At 41.6% G+C, this 19,758-nt stretch overlaps 1 protein-coding gene across 1 annotated transcript in view; it reads left to right on the top strand.

Moving 5' to 3' along the window:
• The window catches only part of SDHB (succinate dehydrogenase complex iron sulfur subunit B), a 36,976-nt gene that overhangs the window by 7,205 nt on the left and 10,013 nt on the right, over window positions 1–19,758 (top strand). The window contains exons 2-3 of the mRNA XM_049878063.1: window positions 5,623–5,750; window positions 14,643–14,728. Of these exons, the coding sequence (XP_049734020.1) occupies window positions 5,623–5,750; window positions 14,643–14,728 (214 nt within the window). The remainder of the gene's footprint in view (window positions 1–5,622; window positions 5,751–14,642; window positions 14,729–19,758) is intronic.

Below are 19,758 nucleotides of genomic sequence, written 5' to 3'. Positions count from 1 at the left end.
CACTAGGGCTCAGTCCTTAGGTCTCTTTTTCTGTGTACGTTCACTCTTCTGGGGCTTTAGTTACCTCTAACTGTGTCTTAGTCACCTAGTGCTGCTATAAAAGAAATACCACAAGTGGATGGCTTTAACAGAGAAATTTATTCTCTCATAGTGTAGTAGGGTCCAAGTCCAAATTCAGGGTGCCGGCTCCGGGGGAAGGCTCTCTGTCAGCTCTGGAGGAAGGTCTTTGTCATCACCCTTCCCTTGGTCTTGGAGCATCTCAGCGCAGGAACCTCAGGTCCAAAGCACACACTGTGCTCCTGGCACTGCTTTCTTGGTGGTATGAGGTCCCCATGTCTCTCTGCTCACTTCCCTCTTTTATATCTCAGAAGAGATTGACTTAAGACACTATCTAACCTTGTAGATCTCATCACTGTAACTACCACTAATTCATCTTATTACATCATGGTGATAGGATTTACAACACATAGATCACATCAGATGATAAAATGGTGGACAGTCATACAACACTGGGAATCATGACCCAGCCAAGTCAACAGATATCTTTGGGGGACACAATTCAATCCGTGACAACCTGTATGCTGATAACTCTCAAATTTATGTCTTCAGCCCAGGCCTTGCCCCAGATCTCCAGATTAAGATGGTTACCCAATTATGTTCTCAAAATCTCCACGTGGATGTCTGATATACATATTAAGCTTTGCTTGCCCCAAACCAACATTTTGGCACTTCTTCTCTTCCCCCACCCCTCTACCCCCTGCACACACATTGGCTTTCTCTTCCCATCTCGGTTGATGGCACTTCCATTCTTCATATTGTTTGGGTGAAAAATTTTGGAGTCATCTTTGATTCTTTCCCTCATTCTCATAGCCAGTCTATGAGCAAATCCTGCCATTTCTTTCTTAAAATGTATCTGGAAACTAACCACTTCTCACCACCTCCATAACCACCAGCCTGGTTCAAGCCACCATCATCTCTTAGCTGATGACTACAATTTCTTCTTAAGACCTGGTGTCCTTGTTTTCATTTTTGTATCTGTACAGTTGATTCTCAAAACAGTAACCAAAATGATCCTTTCAAAATTTAAGTCACTCCTCTGCTCCAGACCTTTCAGGAGTTTTCCATCTTACTCAGAATGAAAGGCATAATCCTTACAAGGCCGCACATGATTTTGGCTCTTTTATTATCTTTCTGATCTTATCACCTATTCCTGTCCCTGGGGCTCATTCCATTCTCACTACACTGGCCACCTTCTTGTTCTTCAAACACATCACACCTGAAGGTCTTTGTGCTCAGTGTCCCATATGCCTGATTGGCTCCTCCCCTAGGTGTATGCTTGGCTTGCTTTCTCACCTGCATCAGGGCTTTGCTCAGCTGTCACCTTTTCAGTGATGTATTCCCATTTAGAACTCTAGCATCCCCACTCGGGACCCCGTCCCCCTTCCTTTTTTTTCCCCTCTATTGCATTTATCACCCCCTGACATGCTATAGATGTTATTTGTGTCTCTCCCCCAGTTACTGTGTAAGCTCCTCTAGGTTGGAATATTTGTCTTATTTGTACTCGATCCCCGGAGCCTGGAACAGTCCCTGGAACATAGTAGGCACTCCACAATTATTTATTAAACAAATAAATGAATGTATGAAAGTATGTCTAGGCCAGCTATTGCCCAAGATCTTGCTGATCCTGTGAGTCGAGTAACAACTTCCGTTGTTCCTTGGATCAGCTTGGGGAAAGGAATTCTCTTTGTGCCATTTATTTTGCGCTTGCATTTTCACCACTGCTGTAGTGTCTAAAAAGTTGGGCTCTGGAGTCACATGACCTGCGTTTGAATCCTGACTCTTCTGTTTTATGATCTTGTCCTCATCTTTTAACTGAGAATAATCAGCTCTCCTGGTGGAAATGTGAAGCATATAGGGTAGCTATGCATCAGAATCGACTTGACAGCAATGGGTTTGGTTTTTTAGTTTGGCACATAGTAAGGGCTCAGTGACGAAAGCAGTTATTATTACTGTCATTACTGCTTGTACTTCTGCCACACCTCCTCCATAACCAATTTTTAGATTTCTCTACTCTGTGCAGCCCTCAAGATGAGCAAAGCTTCATCGCTTTTAAACCATGGCCTCTGGGCATTTTGATTTCAGTATGTTCTCCCTTCATTCTTGTTAGCTTTCCCTCGGTCCACCAAATGTATAAAATATATTTTTTACCTCAGAGTGAATTAAATTAGTTGTTTGGCGGGGGGAGGGTGACACTTTGGGGTATCCTGAAACTCATGTTGGGGTTTATTGCCTTGTCACATTCAGTTGTGATGCACCCCTGCATGGCCTTTGTCACACACCATTCATCTAAGGCTTTTTCTGCATAATTTCCGAACATTCCTAACCTTTTTGGGAATGATAGGCATGGTCAGGTGTCTTTGTTGACTAGACATGATACAGATACTTAAGATTGGAAAGAGGTGTTGAAGTGAGGACCTGCTGCAGGTACCATAGGCAGCTTTGACAGGCCTTTTGGGAGTGAAACTGAGCTTGATAGATCCAGGTGCGTGCTGAACACAGTACCACTAAATCAGGATGAGAACCATAGCGTTTGGGCTGAGAACGCCAAAGCATGGATTCTGTGTAAACTCCCAGTTATATTCATGTTTTGGTAAAAAAAGATTTAAAAAACTTGGAGTCACAATTTTAAAAAGACATTTTCCCCCTGTCACCTACCTCAGGCACAGCAGCCACCCACTTTGGAAAAGAGTTTGGCAGCTGCCTTCAAAGCTACATGTCCTGCTACACAATGCAGTATTTGCACTCTTGGGCATTTACCCCAGAGAAATGAAGGTTTATATTAACGCAAAATTCTGTGCATGAACGTGTATAGCCACTTTATTCCTAATAGGCTGGAACTGGGAACAACCCAAATGTCCTTCAGTGGGTGAATGCTTTAACAAACGGTGACACAGCCTTACCATAGATACCACTCAGCAATGAAAAGAAACAAACTACCGATACACACGGCAACTTGGGTGAATCTCCAGGAAATTGTGCTGAATGAAAAGAGCCAATACCGAAAAGTTACACATATTAGATGATTCTATTTATATAACATTCTCGAAATGACAGAACTATAGAAATGAACACAGATCAGTGATTGCTAAGGGGGTTCCTCTCTTCAGTTACTTCCTTTGCTTCCTCTTGAATACCACAAGGGGGCACTCGCCACCTGTTTCCCGTTGTGTAAAATGGGGTCCCTCTTCATGAGTCAGAGCTGACTGGACAGGAACTAGCAACCGTAAAAAATATGTTTGTAGAAATGACTTCCCTACTGTTAATTATCTTAGCCAGCTTGTGACAGGGCAAACACAGCTTTCGTCTTCACCTTCACTTTCATTTTCTTCAGTGTATTGATAAAAAAAAAAAAAGGAAAAAAATTTGCTGGGGCGTGGATTCTGATTCGTGGTGACCCGATGTCTGTTAGAGGAGGGCTGTGCCCCATTGCATTTTCAGGGGCTGATTTTTCAGAAGTAGACCACGAGGCCTTGCTTCCAGGGTGCTCCTGGGTGGATTGGAACTTCCAGCCCTTTGATTAGCAGCCAAACTCATTAACCATTTGCACTACCCAGGGACTTACTAATATTTATATTTTCAGCTTCACCTAATTGTGGGTACTTTTTACTGGGGCATTCCTTGTAATTAGCCAATTAACCTTCAGAGTTTTTACTTTCTTTAACAGTTTATAAGGGAGTTAGCTGGCCTGGAATACAGTCTGAATTTTTCTGTATGCAAATAGAGAGTTCAGCCTATAATTGCTCTTTGGACTGACAGACAGCAATCCTCTGCCGTCCCCATAGTCTCTATCTTGTTTCTTCTGTTTAAGTGGGAAAGGGCTTCAAGGACTATGGAATGGGGCTGCTTAGCTGCTGACTTACCATTATAAGTAAATGCCACATACAGAGGGTGCTTTGGTTTTGTTTGTTAATGTCTTGATATGAGTTGTACTGTTCAGCCTTCTAAGGTACATTTAAAGTAAACTACATGTTTACATTAGTCTGATGTTCAGTTTTTGCTCATGTCCTCGATTTTTCCTAACCATGAATTGAGGTCTGAACAGGGTATGCTGGGAGTTGTAATACACAACCTGTTCCATGCACTCCAGGAGTTTGGACCTAATTAAAGAGAAGACAGTACCAAGAGGAGACCTGAGCGTACTCACAGATAAACAGAATAGCGCAGCGTTTAGGAACATGAGGCCTGGAGCCCGACAGACATGGGTTCTGATCTTGACTCCTCCAGTCACCAGCTGTGTTATTGTGGGCTCATCACTTGATCCCTGAACTTCGTTTTTCTCATCTTTAAAATGAAGATCCAGTGGAGTAACTAATATAAAGCATTAATACAGTTCCTGGCAGTAATAAATAGTGACTTTAAAAATGAGTTTGGATTTATCTTTTTCAGCAAAAAGCAGCCTTTTTTCAAAAGTGTTCTTATGGAAAAACTGCTCTGGTTGAAGGACAGAGGGAAGGCAGAGGCCCGCAGCTTAACCTGACCCTCTCACAGCATCCCCTGAGGTGGCACCTGCCACATGAGCCCATTGATAGAGACCGTAAATGCTGGGAAGATATAGTAGGATCATCACAGAAAGGAGGACTCAGCTGTTAGGTCCCTAGACTTATTTGTGTTCACATACAGTAGTCTCTATCTTGTTTTCTGCCCTAGCTGGAAACCCCATCATCTCTTGTTTTGACAACTGCAGTAGCTTTCTAACTGGTTTTCCCAGATCATGTCTGACTGATCTCTGTTCTCCCTTCAAACCAGTGAGATATTTCTCAAAAAATAAAAATGATTATTTCACTCCTCAGTAAAATTTTTCTTAGCTTCTCATTGCTGTTGGGATAAAATGAAAACATAACTCTAAGTCGTTCTTGACTTCCTCATCTCTGCCACTCTTCTGTCCTTAACTCAAACCACCTGCCCTTTGCCAGGTTCTCAGTTCCTCACAGCTGCACTGTGCTCCCCGGACTGTGCCATTAACACCTGTAACACCCACTTCCCTTTCCCCTTAATCCCTATTCATCATGCTTCAGCTTAATAACACTTTGTGAGGCCTTTGCTAACTTAAAGTCTCTGCTATATTCATCCAGGCACCCCGTACTTTCCCATAAATATCACTCTTTACACTTTATTGTAAATATTTAATTCCTCTCTTGCTCACTGGAAACCCTGGTGGTGTAGTGGTTAAGAGCTACATCTGCTAACCAAAAGTCAGCAGTTCGAATCCACCATGCACTCCTTGGAAACTCTGTGGGGCAGTTCTACTGACCTATAGGGTCGCTATGAGTCAGAATTGAGTCGACAGCTACGGGTTTGGTTGGTTTTTTTCTTGCTCACTACAAAATAAGTTCGATGATGGCAAAGCTTTTGTCTGTTAAGTGCTGTAGCACCAGGCCCCAGCACCAGGCCTGGTATGTGGTAGATGCTTAACTGTTGTTTGTTGGAGAAATAGACTTTGTGTCTGTAATGTGTGGGTTTATACCCACTGCTGTAGTTTATAGTGCCAGCTAAATGGAAGGATTTATCTTGCATTTTTAATAATTTCTTTCTTTCCTTTTTGTGAACTTTTTAAAATTTCAGGCCTGCCGTGGGGCCCAAACAGCTGCAGCCGTAGCTCCCCGAATCAAGAAATTTGCCATCTATCGGTGGGATCCAGATAAGGCCGGAGATAAGCCTCACATGCAAACTTACGAAGTTGATCTGAATAAGTGAGTATCTCTGTGAAAGCCAGCTATTTGGTAAGTGAAGGTAAGTTCTTGATTTGATCCAAACAAAACAACAAAACAACCCAGTTGATCCAGGGACATGTTTTTCCCAGCCTTGGAAGGGTTGAAAATCTGAAGTCACCCATTGCTGCTGGAATTTGTCATCTGTTTTTAAAACAAGAAAGAGGTAGGTACCTGATTCAGAAGGATAATTCCAAGAAAAATAACTTTTATAAAATCCCTTTCCTTCCCCCAAATGAAATTTTGACAGACTTCTGGGAATACTGGTAGAGCTGCCTTTATGCATAGTATCTGAAGTCTTTTAGCACATTATCCATTTCAAAATGCTGAATGTTTTCATGGACATTTTCTGTGCCTGGACCTATGTGTTCTATAATAATCACCATAAACTTGGCTGGGATGGTGAAAAGACAAGGTGGGGTATGGATAAGATGTTAAAATTATTCTGGACCTTTGTATTAGTTTTTTGTTCCTGCCATAACGAATTACCACAAACTTAGCCTAAAAAAACACAAATGTATTATCTTTCACTTCTGTAGGTCAGACGTTTGGTAGAGTCTCACCAGCCTAAAATTAGGATATCAGCAGGCTGCTTTCCTTTCTGGAGACTAGGAGTGAACCCATTTTCTACTCATTCAGGTTGCTGGCAGAATTTAGTTCCTTAGGAATGTAGGACCAAGGGCCCCGATTCCCTGCTGGCACCAAACTGAAGGCTGTTGCCATTGTCTTGAGGCTGCCGCCTCCCCCAGCTTGCTGCCCGCTTCCTCCATCTTAGAAGCCAGCAACAGCAGGTTGAGTCCTTTACATCACATTGCTCTGAACCACTCTCATTCCATAGCCACATTTCCCTCTGACCACAGCCAGGAAAGAGCCTCTGCTTTTAATATTTGTGTGATTATGTTGAGGTCACCCAAATAGTCCAGGATACTGTCCCCATCCCAAGGTCCTTAGCCTTAATCACATCTGCAAGTTCTCTTTTGTCCTGTGTTCACAGGATCCAGAGATTAGAACATGGACATCTTTGGGGGGGCCATTATTCTGCCTGCCACAGCCTATAATTCTAATTTTTCATAATATTGATGAGAGACTACAGCTTTTCATTGGGAGAACTAACTTGATAGTGTTCCTAACTTCTGCACTGCAGAAAGCCTTTTATTTACTATGTTACTAATGTATCATTGTGATATTTAACAATAATACATTTTTCCTAACATGTATAGAATATGCATTACAGTGTGATCTTTGAGAATGGCGTCTAGTAATCTGTCCTCAGCTCTGACCTGTCCAGCATTATTATCAGTGACTTATATAAAAAGCATACTTAGCAAATTGATGTATGACATAAACCTGAAAGAATGACAAATACAAGGCGTATAATCGTAAGGGCAGATAGAATTCTAGAATCCAACCAAGATGAAGCTATCTTATGGCAGTAAATCTGTGAGTTCTCCATTTAAGGTGAAAATTCGATGCTCACATATACAACAAAGGAGACTTAATTTGATGGCAAGCCACGTGTAAAAGACCTGGGGGTGGGGTCCTTGACTGCAGTCACATGATGAGCCAGCAGTGCTTTAAAAACATGCCTGTACACAAACATATACATAAGTAAATCCATGCCATCCTAGAATGCTTTAATAAAAGTATAATATTTAGATTATGGGAAAAAGTGACCTCTCTGTAGTCAGACTCTTAAGAGTTAGGAAAGATCTGAGCGAGCATCTATGTAGAGTCTTTTGTAGATCAAAAAGCTCAGCAAAATAGAACCTGGAGTGAGGATCCAAAAAATATATCTTGGGAGAAATGTTGAATGATGATTAGCCAGTAGAAGACTGACTTCAGATATATAAAGAATATGTGGAAGAGAGAATACAAAGACTTACCTGTATCTGCTTAGCTCTGGAGAAGTATGAATCATAGATAGAAGTTACAGAGAAGCAGATATTAATTTAATTTATCTGCTTAATTTAACAAAGAAGTACATTCCCTCCTAAGTAAAAAATGGAGCCCCAGTGGCACAGTGCTTAACAGTTTAGCTGCTAACCAAAAGGCTGGCAGTTTGAATCCAACAGCCACTCCTCAGAAAGCTTATGGGGCAGTTCTCCTCTGTCCTATAGGGTCGCTATGAGTCGGAGTCCCCTCGACAGCAATGGGTTTTGTTTTTGTTTTTTTAAGTAAAAATTAAAAATCTCCCTTTTCCGTTCTAAATTTCAAACCAGGGCGTCAAGCTGGTCTGTTCTAGTTCAAACCCCTGCTGAGAATTTGCATTTCTACCCCAGATATATTGCATCACAGTCTATTGCTTGACAAGATCCCCAAGTGATTCTTATGTTTAATAAATTTTAAGAACCACTGCTCTACTAGTGGTTCTTAGAATTAGTCCCTAACCAGCAGCATTAGCATCGCCTGGGAACTTGTTAGAAATGTGAATTTTCTGCAGGAGTTTGAAGCCAGGTATCAAACATCAGATCTCTAGAAGTTTCTCAGGAATTCCACATGTAGAAAAGGGGAGAGGAGAATCTAGTGAGCTAGGCTCTAGCCTCCCACTGTTCCACCCTACCACCCACAATACAACCAGAACTGTTCTCTATTTTATTTGTAAAGGACTAAACATTTTATTTCATTTGAACAGAAGCTTACGTAGCACCAAAAAGAGCATGAAAACCACTAGTATGCTTTTTTGGACTTTCTGTGTCAACACATAAACCTGTTGCCATAGAGTCGATTCCAACCATAGCGACCCTATAGGACAGAGTAGAACTGCCCCATAGAGTTTCCAAGGAGTGCCTGGTGGATTTGAACTGCCTACCTTTTGGTTAACAGCTGTAGCACATAACCACTAGGCTACCAGGGTTTCTATGTGTCAACACATAGATGTTATTAATAAGGTAGAATTAATTGATGTATGTTATACTTTGTCCTCTACTATACCTTCTTCTCAAATAGACAAAATTATCAAATACTCAGCAACCAAAAACACTTAGTAAAATTCAAAGAAATGGAAATAGTACAGGCCACTAAACTAAAAATTTATATTAAAAATATAAACAAAAGACCTCAACTAATTGGGAATTAAAAAGCATTCTTCAAAATAACTGTTTGACCAAGGAGAGTATAAAAAATATCATTAGCTCTTTAGAAAGTGAAAACATTGCAAATCAAAACTTATAGACTGTATCTAAAACTAGAAACATTAAATTCATAACCCTTGTTCTTAATGATAAAAAAATTGAGAGAATGTTTGGGTTCACTTCCAGTAATTGCAGTGTAGCCTCATCAGATTGACCCTTCCATAAATAAGTATAAACAACTCCGGACAAAATAGAGGAAACGACTACCTGAAGGCACTGGGAAGCAACCGAGAGTAGGCAGATACTGGCGGGGAGTTGACACTTGGAAGCATGGTGTCTCGTTTGATGAGTAAACTGTTCTGGCCTGAGGGCAGGCCCCCTTTGGTGTAGGAGGTGCAAGGGCTAAAACTTGGATAGAAAACCGCAGTCTTACTATCTTGAATAACCTAGAGAATACATTTTGGGGCTACCATTGCAACTGGAAATTGAGGGAAAAAATCTTAGAACCGCAAAAGGGAAGCCCAAATGTTGTTTATGAATTCTACCCAAATCTTGAGTTCAGCCATATTTATTACCTGCTAGAACAAAAAAGTCAACACTCTTCAGAGGACCGTGATACAATCTAGAGTTTCTGTGTCATGTAACATACCATGACCATCATACATCCTGAAGTCACTAGTCATATGAAGAAACACTGAAGTACGGCCCATACTCAAGTAAAAAAGACTGTGAGTAGAGACTGACCCTGAGGTGACCCAGTTGTTGGAATTAGCAGATAAGGATGGTAAAGCAGTCACTATAACTATACTCAAAGATGGAGGAAAATGTGCTCGTAATGAGATAGGAGATAACCAGCAGAGAAATGGAAATTATTAAAAGACGGATCAGATGGAAAATCTAGAACTGAAAAACACAATATCTGAAATAAATAATTCATTGGATGGGCTTCACAGATTAGAAATGACAGAAGGAGGATTCAGTGAACTTAAAGATAGACCAATAGAATGACCCGTTCAAAAGAGAGAAGAAAAGATTTTTAAAAAAGATTTTTCAATGATGTATGGAACAGTATCAGAAGGTCTAAAATACATGTAATTGAAGTGCAGTGGAAGAATAGGGCAGAAAATATATTTGAAGAACTAAGGGCCAAAAATTTCCCAAGCTTTGTGAAAGATACAATCTACATATCCAAGAAGCTTAGTGAACCCCAAGCAGGATAAATACAAAGAAAACTACACCCGGGCACATCATAGTCAAATTGCTGAAGATCAAAGATAAAGTCTTGAAAGCAGCCAGTGAAAAATAACACATTACATAAAGGTGAACAAAAATATGCATGATCTCTGGCTTCTGATAAGAAACTCAAGGCCAAAAGACAAGGAAAAGGCATCTTTAATGTGTTTAAAGGAAAACAATGACTGCCCAGAATTCCGTGTCCAGTAAAAAGATCCTTCAGGATGAAGACGTTCTCAGAAAAACCAAAAGTGAGAGAATTTACAGCCGGAAGACTTGTGCTACATGAAATGCTACAAGTTATTCAGGCTGAAGAAAAACAATACCAGGTAGAAACTCACCTCTTCGAGAAGAACAGAAATGGTAAATATGTGGGTTCTTCCCTAGCTACTGGTGCTGTAGCACAAATACCACAGGTGTGTGGCTTTAAAGAACAAAATTTATTTTCTCACAAGTGGTGACACCTGTGCCGTCACACCACTGTCCCATGTGTACCAGAACACTCAGAGTGATCCGAGTTAGGGGACTATGGGTGATCGATTGTTATGCACTGTACCACATTTTCTGTAATGGTTATATATTATTTATTATTAAGTAATCATTTAAAGCTATTTACTTTCTAGACCTCGAATATATCCCACCTGAATTTAGAGACCAACTCAAGAACAGATTTGATGCATTGAACACTAATGACTGAAGACCAGACAAGTTGTGGAATGACATCAAGGACATCATACATGAAGAAAGCAAAGGATCATTAAAAACACAGGAAAGAAAGAAAAGACCAAAATGGATGTCAGAAGAGACTCTGAAACTTGTTTTTGAACAAAGCAAAAGGAAGAAATGATGAAGTAAAAGAGCCGAACAGAAGATTTCAAAGGGCTGCTAAGGAAGACAGTAAAGTATCATAATGAAACGTGCAAAGACTTGGAGTTAGCAAATCAAAAGGGAAGAAGATGCTTGGCATTTCTCAAGCTGAAAGAAATTAAAAAATTCAAGCCTTGAGTTGCAATATTGAAGGATTCTACTGGGAAAATATTAAAAAGCAGGAAGCATCAAAAGAAGATGGAAGGAATACACAGTCACTATACCAAAAAGAATTAGTCATCGTTCAACCATTTCAGGAGGTAACATGATCAAGAGCCAATGGTACTGAAGGAAGAAGTCCAAGCTGCACTGAAGGCATTGGTGAAAAACAAGGCTTCAGGAATTGACACAATGTCAAATGAGATATTTTAGCAAACGGATGTAGTGCTGGAAGTGCCCACTCGTCTATGCCAAGAAATTTGGAAGGCAGCTACCTGGCAACCAGCTGGAAGAGATCCACATTTGTGTCCATTCCAAAGAAAGGTGACCCAGAAGAATGCAGAAATTGTCGAATAATATCATTAATATCACACACAAGTAAAATTATGCTGAAGATTATTCAAAAGTGGTTGCAGCAGTACATCGACAAGGAACTGCGAGAAATTCAAGCCAGATTCAGAAGAGGACCTGGAACAAGGGATATCATTGCTGATGTCAGAAGGATCTTGGCTGAAAAGCAGAGAATACCAAAAAGATGTTTACCTGTGTTTTTTTTGACTATGCAAAGGCATTCGACTGTGTGGATCATAACAAATTATGAATAACATTGCAGAGAATGAGAATGCCAGACCACTTAATTGTGCTCATGAGGAACCTGCACATAGACGAGGTAGTCATTCAGATAGAACAAGGGGATGCTGAGTGGTTGCTATGTGATTAATTAATTTTGTGTGTGGCCTTTATAGCCATGGTCTTGTAACTCCCACCTAGGTGATTAGGCGGGACTGTGCGATAGGGTAATTGCAGTTCACCAAGGGGATTGGTCAGTTTTGCCTTAAAAGAGAGCCAATTCCAGAGCAGGGAGAAGGATCCTACCATCACCAAGGAAGAACAGCCAGGAGCAGAGAGCACATCCTTTGGACCCAGCGTCCCTGTGCTGAGAAGATTCTTTAAGTAGGAGACGAGAGAGAGAGAGAGAGAGAGAGCAAGCTGTAACCCTGAAGACAGAGAGAAAGCTCAGTACCTTTGGGCAGAGGCCTAGAGCCAGGGAGAGGCATGCCTGCGAGCATGGCTGGAAGGAGGTTATCCTGATGGAAGAATGTATCCTTGAGTGTTCCTGAGCCTGAATTGTAACCTGTTATTTCCCTAATAAACCCCATAACCATGAATATTGTCTGTGAGTTCCATGAGGCCATTGCAGTGAGTTATGGAATCCAGCAGAAAAGTAGAGAGTACTGTGGGGGGAGCGGTTGGTGTCAGAATTGGTAAAGAGGGCAGAGAAAGGAGGCATGTCTGACCTCTGCCTCATAGGAATCAGCCTTGGGCTGTTAGTCTTGGTTCTCCTTCCCCCTTGTGAAGTTAGGAGGTCAGACACTACCCCCCGGCCATTTTTGCAATGGTTTAAAATCAAGGAAGGTGTGTGTCACGGTTGTATCCTTTCACCATACCTATTCAATCTGTATGCTGAGCAAATAATCTGAGAAGCTGGACTATATGAAGAAGAACTCGGCATTAGGATTGCAGGATGACTCATTAACAACCTGCAATATGCAGATGATACAACTTTGCTTGCTGAAAGCATAGAGGACTTGAAGCACTTACTGATAAAGATCATTGACTACAGCCTTCAGTATGGATTACACCTCAACATAAAGATAACAAAAATCCTCATAACTGGACCAATAAGCAACTTCATGATAAATGGAGAAAAGATTGACGTCTTCCTGAATATAACCAAATGCTTAGAAGACCAGAGTAGCAGGGCCAGGGACTTGGGGACCATGGTTTCAGGGGACATCTAGGTGGATTGGCATAACAAAATGTATTAAGAAAACACTCTGCATCCCACTTTGGTGAGAGGCGTCTGGGGTGTTAAACGCTAGCAAGCAGACATCGAAGATGCATCAATTTGTCTCAGCCTACCTGGAGCAAAGGAGAGTGAAGAACACCAAAGACATATGGTAAAGATGAGCCCAGGGATCAGAAAGGGCTGCCTAAACCAGAGACTCCATCAGCCTAAGACTGGGAGAACTAGATGGTGCCCGGCTACCACCGATCACTGCCCTGACAGGGAACACAACAGAGAATCCCTGATGGAGCAGAAGAACAGTGGGATGCAGATCTCACATTCTCATAAAAAGACCAGGCTTAATGGTCTGACTGAGACTGGAGGGACTCTGACGGTCATGGTCCCTGGACCCTTTGTTAGCCCAAGATTGGAACCATTGCCAAAGCCAACTCTACAGACAGGGATTGGACTGGACTATAAGATAGACAGTGATACTGGTGAGGAGTAAACTTCTTGGCTCAAGTGGATACTTGAGTCCATGTGGGCAACTCCTGTCTGATAGCAAGATGATAAGGGAGAGGGGGACAGGAGCTAGTTGAATGGACACAGGGAACACAGGGAGGAAAAGAGGAATGTGCTGTCTCAGGAGAAGAGCTGCTGAGAGTGCATAGAAAGGTGTGTGTAACTTTTTGTATGAGAGACTGACTTGATTTTAAACTTTCACCTAAAAAAAAAAAAAAGCACAATAAATAAATTAAAAAAAAAAAAAGATTGAAGTTGTCAAGGGTTCCATTTTACTTGAATCCACTATCAAGGCCTGTGGAAACAGCAGTCAGGAAATCAAATGATGCATTACATTGGGCAGATTTGCTGCAAAAGACCTCTTTGAAGTGTTAAAAAGCAAAGACATCACTTTAAAGACCAGGGTGCACCTGACCCTGCTATGGTGTTTCAGCGGTCTCATATGCATGTGAAAGCTGGACAGTGAATAAGGAAGACTGAAGAATTGATGCCTCTGAATTAGAGTGTTAGCGAAAAATACTGAACATACCATGGACTGCCAGAAGAAAGAACAAATCTGTCTTGGAAGAAGTACAGCCAGCATGTTCCTTAGAAGCGAGGATGGAGAAACTTCGTCTCACATACTTTGAACATGTTATCAGGAGTGACCAGTCCCTGGAGAAGGACATGATGTTTGGTAAAGTACAAGGTCGCGAAAAAGAGGAAGACCCTCGATGAGATGGATTGGTACAGTGGCTGCAGCAATGGGCTCAAGCATAAGAACAATTGTGCGGATGGCGCAGGACTGGGCAAATGTTTCATTTTGTTGTACATAGGGTCACTATGAGTTGGAACCAACTCGACGGCACCTAACAACAATTGTCTAGATCCTAAAAATAAAACTAAAATTTAAAATAAATTATTGGGGGAAACTATGCAGGGAATTTTAAAAGAAACAAAAGCGAAAGCTAAACAGTGTATGGATGTTGTTTTCTACCCTAAATACTTCTCCAACTCCTTAGCGTTTCATTTCTTAGAAATGTATATGCAGTGTGATCATCAAAATAGAACTGTGCAGTACTTAAAATTTGTAAGAATATGCAAAAATAAAACTGGAAAAAATCTGCATGTGACCTGAGAAGGCTACATGGGTAGGAAGAGCAGCTAGTGTAGCCAGGTGTCTCGATCATATGAGGATAAAGCCCAGGGAGGCTGAACTTTACACAAATACAGCTGGGCTTTTTTCTTTGTCAGATGTGGTCCTATGGTATTGGATGCTTTGATCAAGATTAAGAATGAAATCGATGCTACCTTGACCTTTCGAAGATCATGCAGAGAAGGTAAGCATTTCCTTCCTGTTATGCTCAGGACATCTAGGTTCTGGTTCTCAAAAGAGGTCTGGGCTGGACACAGCTGATAGTGATACCAGGAGAGCAGCAGCAGGCACTCTGCCAAGCATGTCACACTTCTTTTTCTTTGGTGAATGTGTCTGAAACCCAAACACTGGTGCGGGTTCTGGTTTCTGTGTTTACTTCTCTTTGTGAGCTTTGAGATTCTGCTGTGTGGTTACTGGATCTGACAGTCCCTGTGAGCCTCTGCACCCTTCGAGGACGAGTTCGGGTATGCTAGCTGCTCCCCCTCTGCACTACCAAGCTGATTTATTGGGGAGCAGTGGGGAGTTCCTAGTTGGTCCTTATGCAGAGGGGATGTGTGTGCCCCCCTCCAGTTCCCAGCATTGCATGTGCACAGAGCAGATGCTCGGGAGGCCGGTTCTAGATTGGCCAGAATAGCGTTTCCCACAGTGTGGTTACAGGTGCTGCCGAAGCCACAGGAGGTGGTTTGAGGGGTGTGCAGACCCAACATTTCCTGTTTTAATAGCTGGGCATATTAGCTGCTCTTCTTGTTCATGTGGCCTTCTCAGGTCACGTGCAGACTTTTTCCGTAGTTTTATTTTTGCACACTCTTACACACTTTAAGTACTGTACAGTTCTGTTTTGATGATCACCCATCGTGTACATTTCTAATATTTTCTGAATTAGAAAAACCTAACTATTAATGACAGCGTAACAGTGATTTGTGTGTTTTTTTACTATGAATTTATTTAAATAAAAACAAGTTGAGGAAAACTTTTAAATAATCATTTGAGTGGTGCTCACATGTGGCAGATATCACATGGGTGCCATGAAGACAGAGTGACAGTGATGGCCGTGGAGCACAGACTGTGGTCTGGGCTCTGTTCTGGGCACTTTACGTGAGATAAATAGATGCCAGTATTGTTTACCCCCAGGGTACAGGTGAGGAAACTAAGGCCTGGGGGGGATGGGGTAAGAGGCTTCTGCAGTACACAGAGATAGTGAGTTGGGAGACCAGGAATCAACCAATGCAGTCGGATCCCAGACTGGCACTCTCAGGCCCTCCACTCTGTCGATCAGACTTCAAAACTTGGAATAAAGCAAAAACTAAGGGAACTTGGTGCTCCAAGGGCAATGGGAAAACTTCCTTCCGAAAATGATCTTCCAATAAAGGGAAATTCACTATAGATATTGGTCTATCGCTTTTCGTCTGTCCTGCTGTACGTTTCAGATGTTTAAAGTCCTTTTTAAATGTTTCGACTCAGCTGATTTTGCAGAAATGGTTTAGTGTGTCAAATGCTGCCAGATATCATGATGGTTTATCTGAGTGCTGCTGTTCAGAGAGCTTCCTGCTGTAATTACTCAGCAGCCCTCCCCAGGAAGGTCCTGGCAGCATAGGAAGTGCAGACGCTCTGCAATAACCTCGCTCCTGCAAGATTGTTTCAGGGCCAAGAAATAAGATATGACCCATCTGGACTAAGAAATAGGAGGCAGGATTATATTAATTGCCAATCCTCTTGATTGTATTATTGCTTTCTTAAGAGAATTTCCAGAAGAGCCTTTTTAAGAGAAAGGTCATCAGATTTAATGTTTGAATCAAATGCCGTTTCTTTATAAATGAGCATACTGCTCTGGTTGGATGCCAGGAGTACACAGACTTATTGATAATATTCCCTCTCTTGGGAAACTTTAGGAATATTTGCTTAAGACAGATCATTGTGTTCTTTTATACTCTCCTTAAGAAGATTTATAGAAGTGGGAGAGAGTATGGTCTTATAAAGTGATAACGCCAGTGCACATTTCACAAGTAATCACATTTCTTTGGCCTGATCATCTTCAAAGAACAGCTTCAGAGAAGTGGCCCCATAGGATTTAGATTGCATATTCATTTTTAAACTGTTGAAACACCTAGCAAGTAAGTCCATATGTCATGGATTGAATTGTGTTCTCCCAAAATATGTGTCAACTTGGTTAGGCCACAATTCCCAGTATTGTGTTGTTGTCCTCCATTTTGTGATTGTAATTTTATGTTAAAGAGGATTACGGTGGGATTGTAACACCCTTACTAAGGTCACATCCCTGATCCAGTGTAAAGGGGGTTTCCCAGGAGTATGGCCTGCACCATCTTTTATCTTACAGGAGGTAAAAGGAAAAGGAAGCAAGCAGAGAGTGGGGACCTCATACCCCTAAGAATGAAGCACCAGGAGCACAACATGTCCTTTGGACCCAGGGTTCCTGCACAGAGAAGCTCCTAGTCCAGAGGAAGATTGATGAGAAGGACCTTCCTCCAGAGCCAGAAGAGACACAAAGCCTTCCCTTGGAGCTAACACCCCAAATTTGGACTTTTTGTCTACTACAAGCCCCCACCTGTCTGTCAGTTTGTCGTACTGTGGGGGCTTGCATGTTGCTGTGATGCCGGAAGCTATGCCCCTGGTATTCAGATACCAGCAGGGTCACCCATGGTAGACAGATTTCAGCTGAGCTTCCAGACTAAGACAGACAAGGAAGAAGGACCTGGCAGTCTACTTCTGAAAAGAATTAGCCAGTGAAAACCTTTTGAAAAGCAGTGGAACATTGATATAGTGCCAGAAGACGAGACCCCAGGTTAAAAGGCACTCAAAAGACGGCTGGGGAAAAGCTGCCTTCTCAAAGTAGAGTCGACCTTAATGATGTGGTTGGAGTCAAGCTTTTGGGACCTTCATTTGCTGATGTGGCACGACTCAAAATGAGAAGAAACAGCTGTAAACATCCACTAATAATTGGAATGTGCAATGTATGAAGTATGAATCTAGGAAAACTGCAAATTGTCAAAAATGAAATGGAACACATAAACATTGATATCCTAGACATTAGTAGGCTGAAATGGACTGGTATTGGCCATTTTGAATTGTACAGTCTTGTGGTCTACTATGCTGGGAATGACAACTTGAAGAGGAATGCCATTGTATTCACCGTCGAAAAGAACATTTGAAGATAAATCCTAAAGTATGATGCTGTCAGTGATAGGATAATACCCATATGTCTACAAGGAAGACCAGTTAATAGACTGTTATTCAGATTTATGCCCCAACCACTAAGGCCACAGGTGATGAAACTGAAGATTTTTACCAGCTTCTGCAGTCTGAAATTGATCGAATATGCAGTTACAATGCATTGATAATTACTGGTGGCTGGAATGTGCAAGTTGGAAACGAAAAAGGATCGGTAGTTGGAAAATACGGCCTTGGTGATAGAAACGACGCCGAGATCACATGATAGAATTTTGCAAGACCAATAACTTCTTCGTGGCAAATACCTTTTTTCGCTAACGTAAATGGCAACTATACACATGGACCTCACCAGATGGAATACACAGGAGTCAAATCAAATACATCTGTGGAAAGAGATGATGGAAAACCTCAATATCATCAGTCAGAACAAGGCCAGGGGCTGACTGTGGAACAGACTATCAGTTGTTCATATGCAAGTTCAGGTTGAAACTGGAGACAATTAGAACAAGTCCACAAGAGCCAACATACGACCTTGAGCATATCCCACCTGAATTTAGACACCATCTCAAGAACAGATTTGACATGTTGAACACTAATGACCAAAGACCAGATGAGTTGTGGAATGATATCAAGGACGTCATACATGAAGAAAGCAAGAGGTCATTAAAAAAGACAGGAAAGGAAGAAAAGACCAAAATGGAAGTCAGAAGAGACTGTGAAACCTGCTCTTGAATGTTGAGCAGCTAAAGCTAAAGGAAGAAACGAAGAAGTAAAAAAACTGAACGGAAGATTTCAAAGGGCAGCTCGAGAAGACAGAGTAAAGTATCATAATGACATGTGCAAAGACCTGGAGATAGAAAATCAAAAGGGAAGAACACGCTTGGCATTTCTCAAGCTGAAAGAACTGAAGAAAAAATTCAAATGAGTTACAATATTGAAGGATTCCAAAGGGAAAAAATTTTAAACGACGCAGGAAGCGTCAAAAGAAGATGGCAGGAATACACAGAGTCATTATACCAAAAATAATTGGCCGACATTCAACCATTTCAAGAGGTAGCATATGATCAGGAACCAATGGTACTGAAGGAAGAAGTCCAAGCTGCACTGAGGGCGTTGGTGAAAAACAAGGCTCCAGGAATTGACAGAATATCAGTTGAGATGTTTCAACAAATGGATGCAGTGCTGGAAGTGCTCATTCGTCTGTGCCAGGAAATTTGGAAGACAGCTACCTGGCAAGCCAACTGGAAAAAATCCATATTTATGCCTGTTCCCAAGAAAGGTGATCCAACCAAATGCGGAAATTATCGAGCAATATCATTAATATCACACACAGCAAAATTTTGCTGAAGATCATTCAATTGCGGCTGCAGCAGTATATCAACAGGGAACTGCCAGAAATTCAGGCTGGATTCAGAAGAGGAAGTGGGACCAGGGATATCATTGCTGATGTCAGATGGATCCTGGCTGAAAGCAGAGAATACCAGAAGGATGTTTACCTGTGTTTTATTGACTGTGCAAAGGCATTCGACTGTGTGAATCATAATAAATTATGGATAACGTTGCAAAAAATGGGAATTCCAGAACACTTAGTTGTGCTCATGAGGAACTTATACGTATATCAAGAGGCAGTTGTTCAGACAGAACAAGGGGATACTGCATGGTTTAAAGTCAGGAAAGATGTGCATCAGGGTTGTATCCTTTCACCATACCTAGTCAATCTGTATACTGAGCAAATAATCCGAGAAGCTGGACTGTATGAAGAAGAATGGGGCATCAGGATTGGAGGAAGGCTCATTAACAACCTGCGTTATGCAGATGATACAACCTTGCTTGCTGAAAATGAAGAGGACTTGAAGCACTTACAAGACCACAGCCTTCAGTATGGATTACAGCTCAACATAAAACAAAAATCCTCACAAGCGGACCAATGAGCAACATCATGATAAATGGAGAAAAGATTGAAGTTGTCAAGGATTTCATTTTCCTTGGATCCACAATCAACACCCATGGGAGCAGCAGTCAGGAAAT

This window comes from Elephas maximus, chromosome 3 (assembly GCF_024166365.1).
Source record: "Elephas maximus indicus isolate mEleMax1 chromosome 3, mEleMax1 primary haplotype, whole genome shotgun sequence".
In the NCBI taxonomy this organism is placed as follows: Eukaryota; Metazoa; Chordata; class Mammalia; order Proboscidea; family Elephantidae; genus Elephas; species Elephas maximus.
Note: the sequence above shows the minus strand (reverse complement) of the source record. Positions and strands in the feature narration are given on the sequence as shown.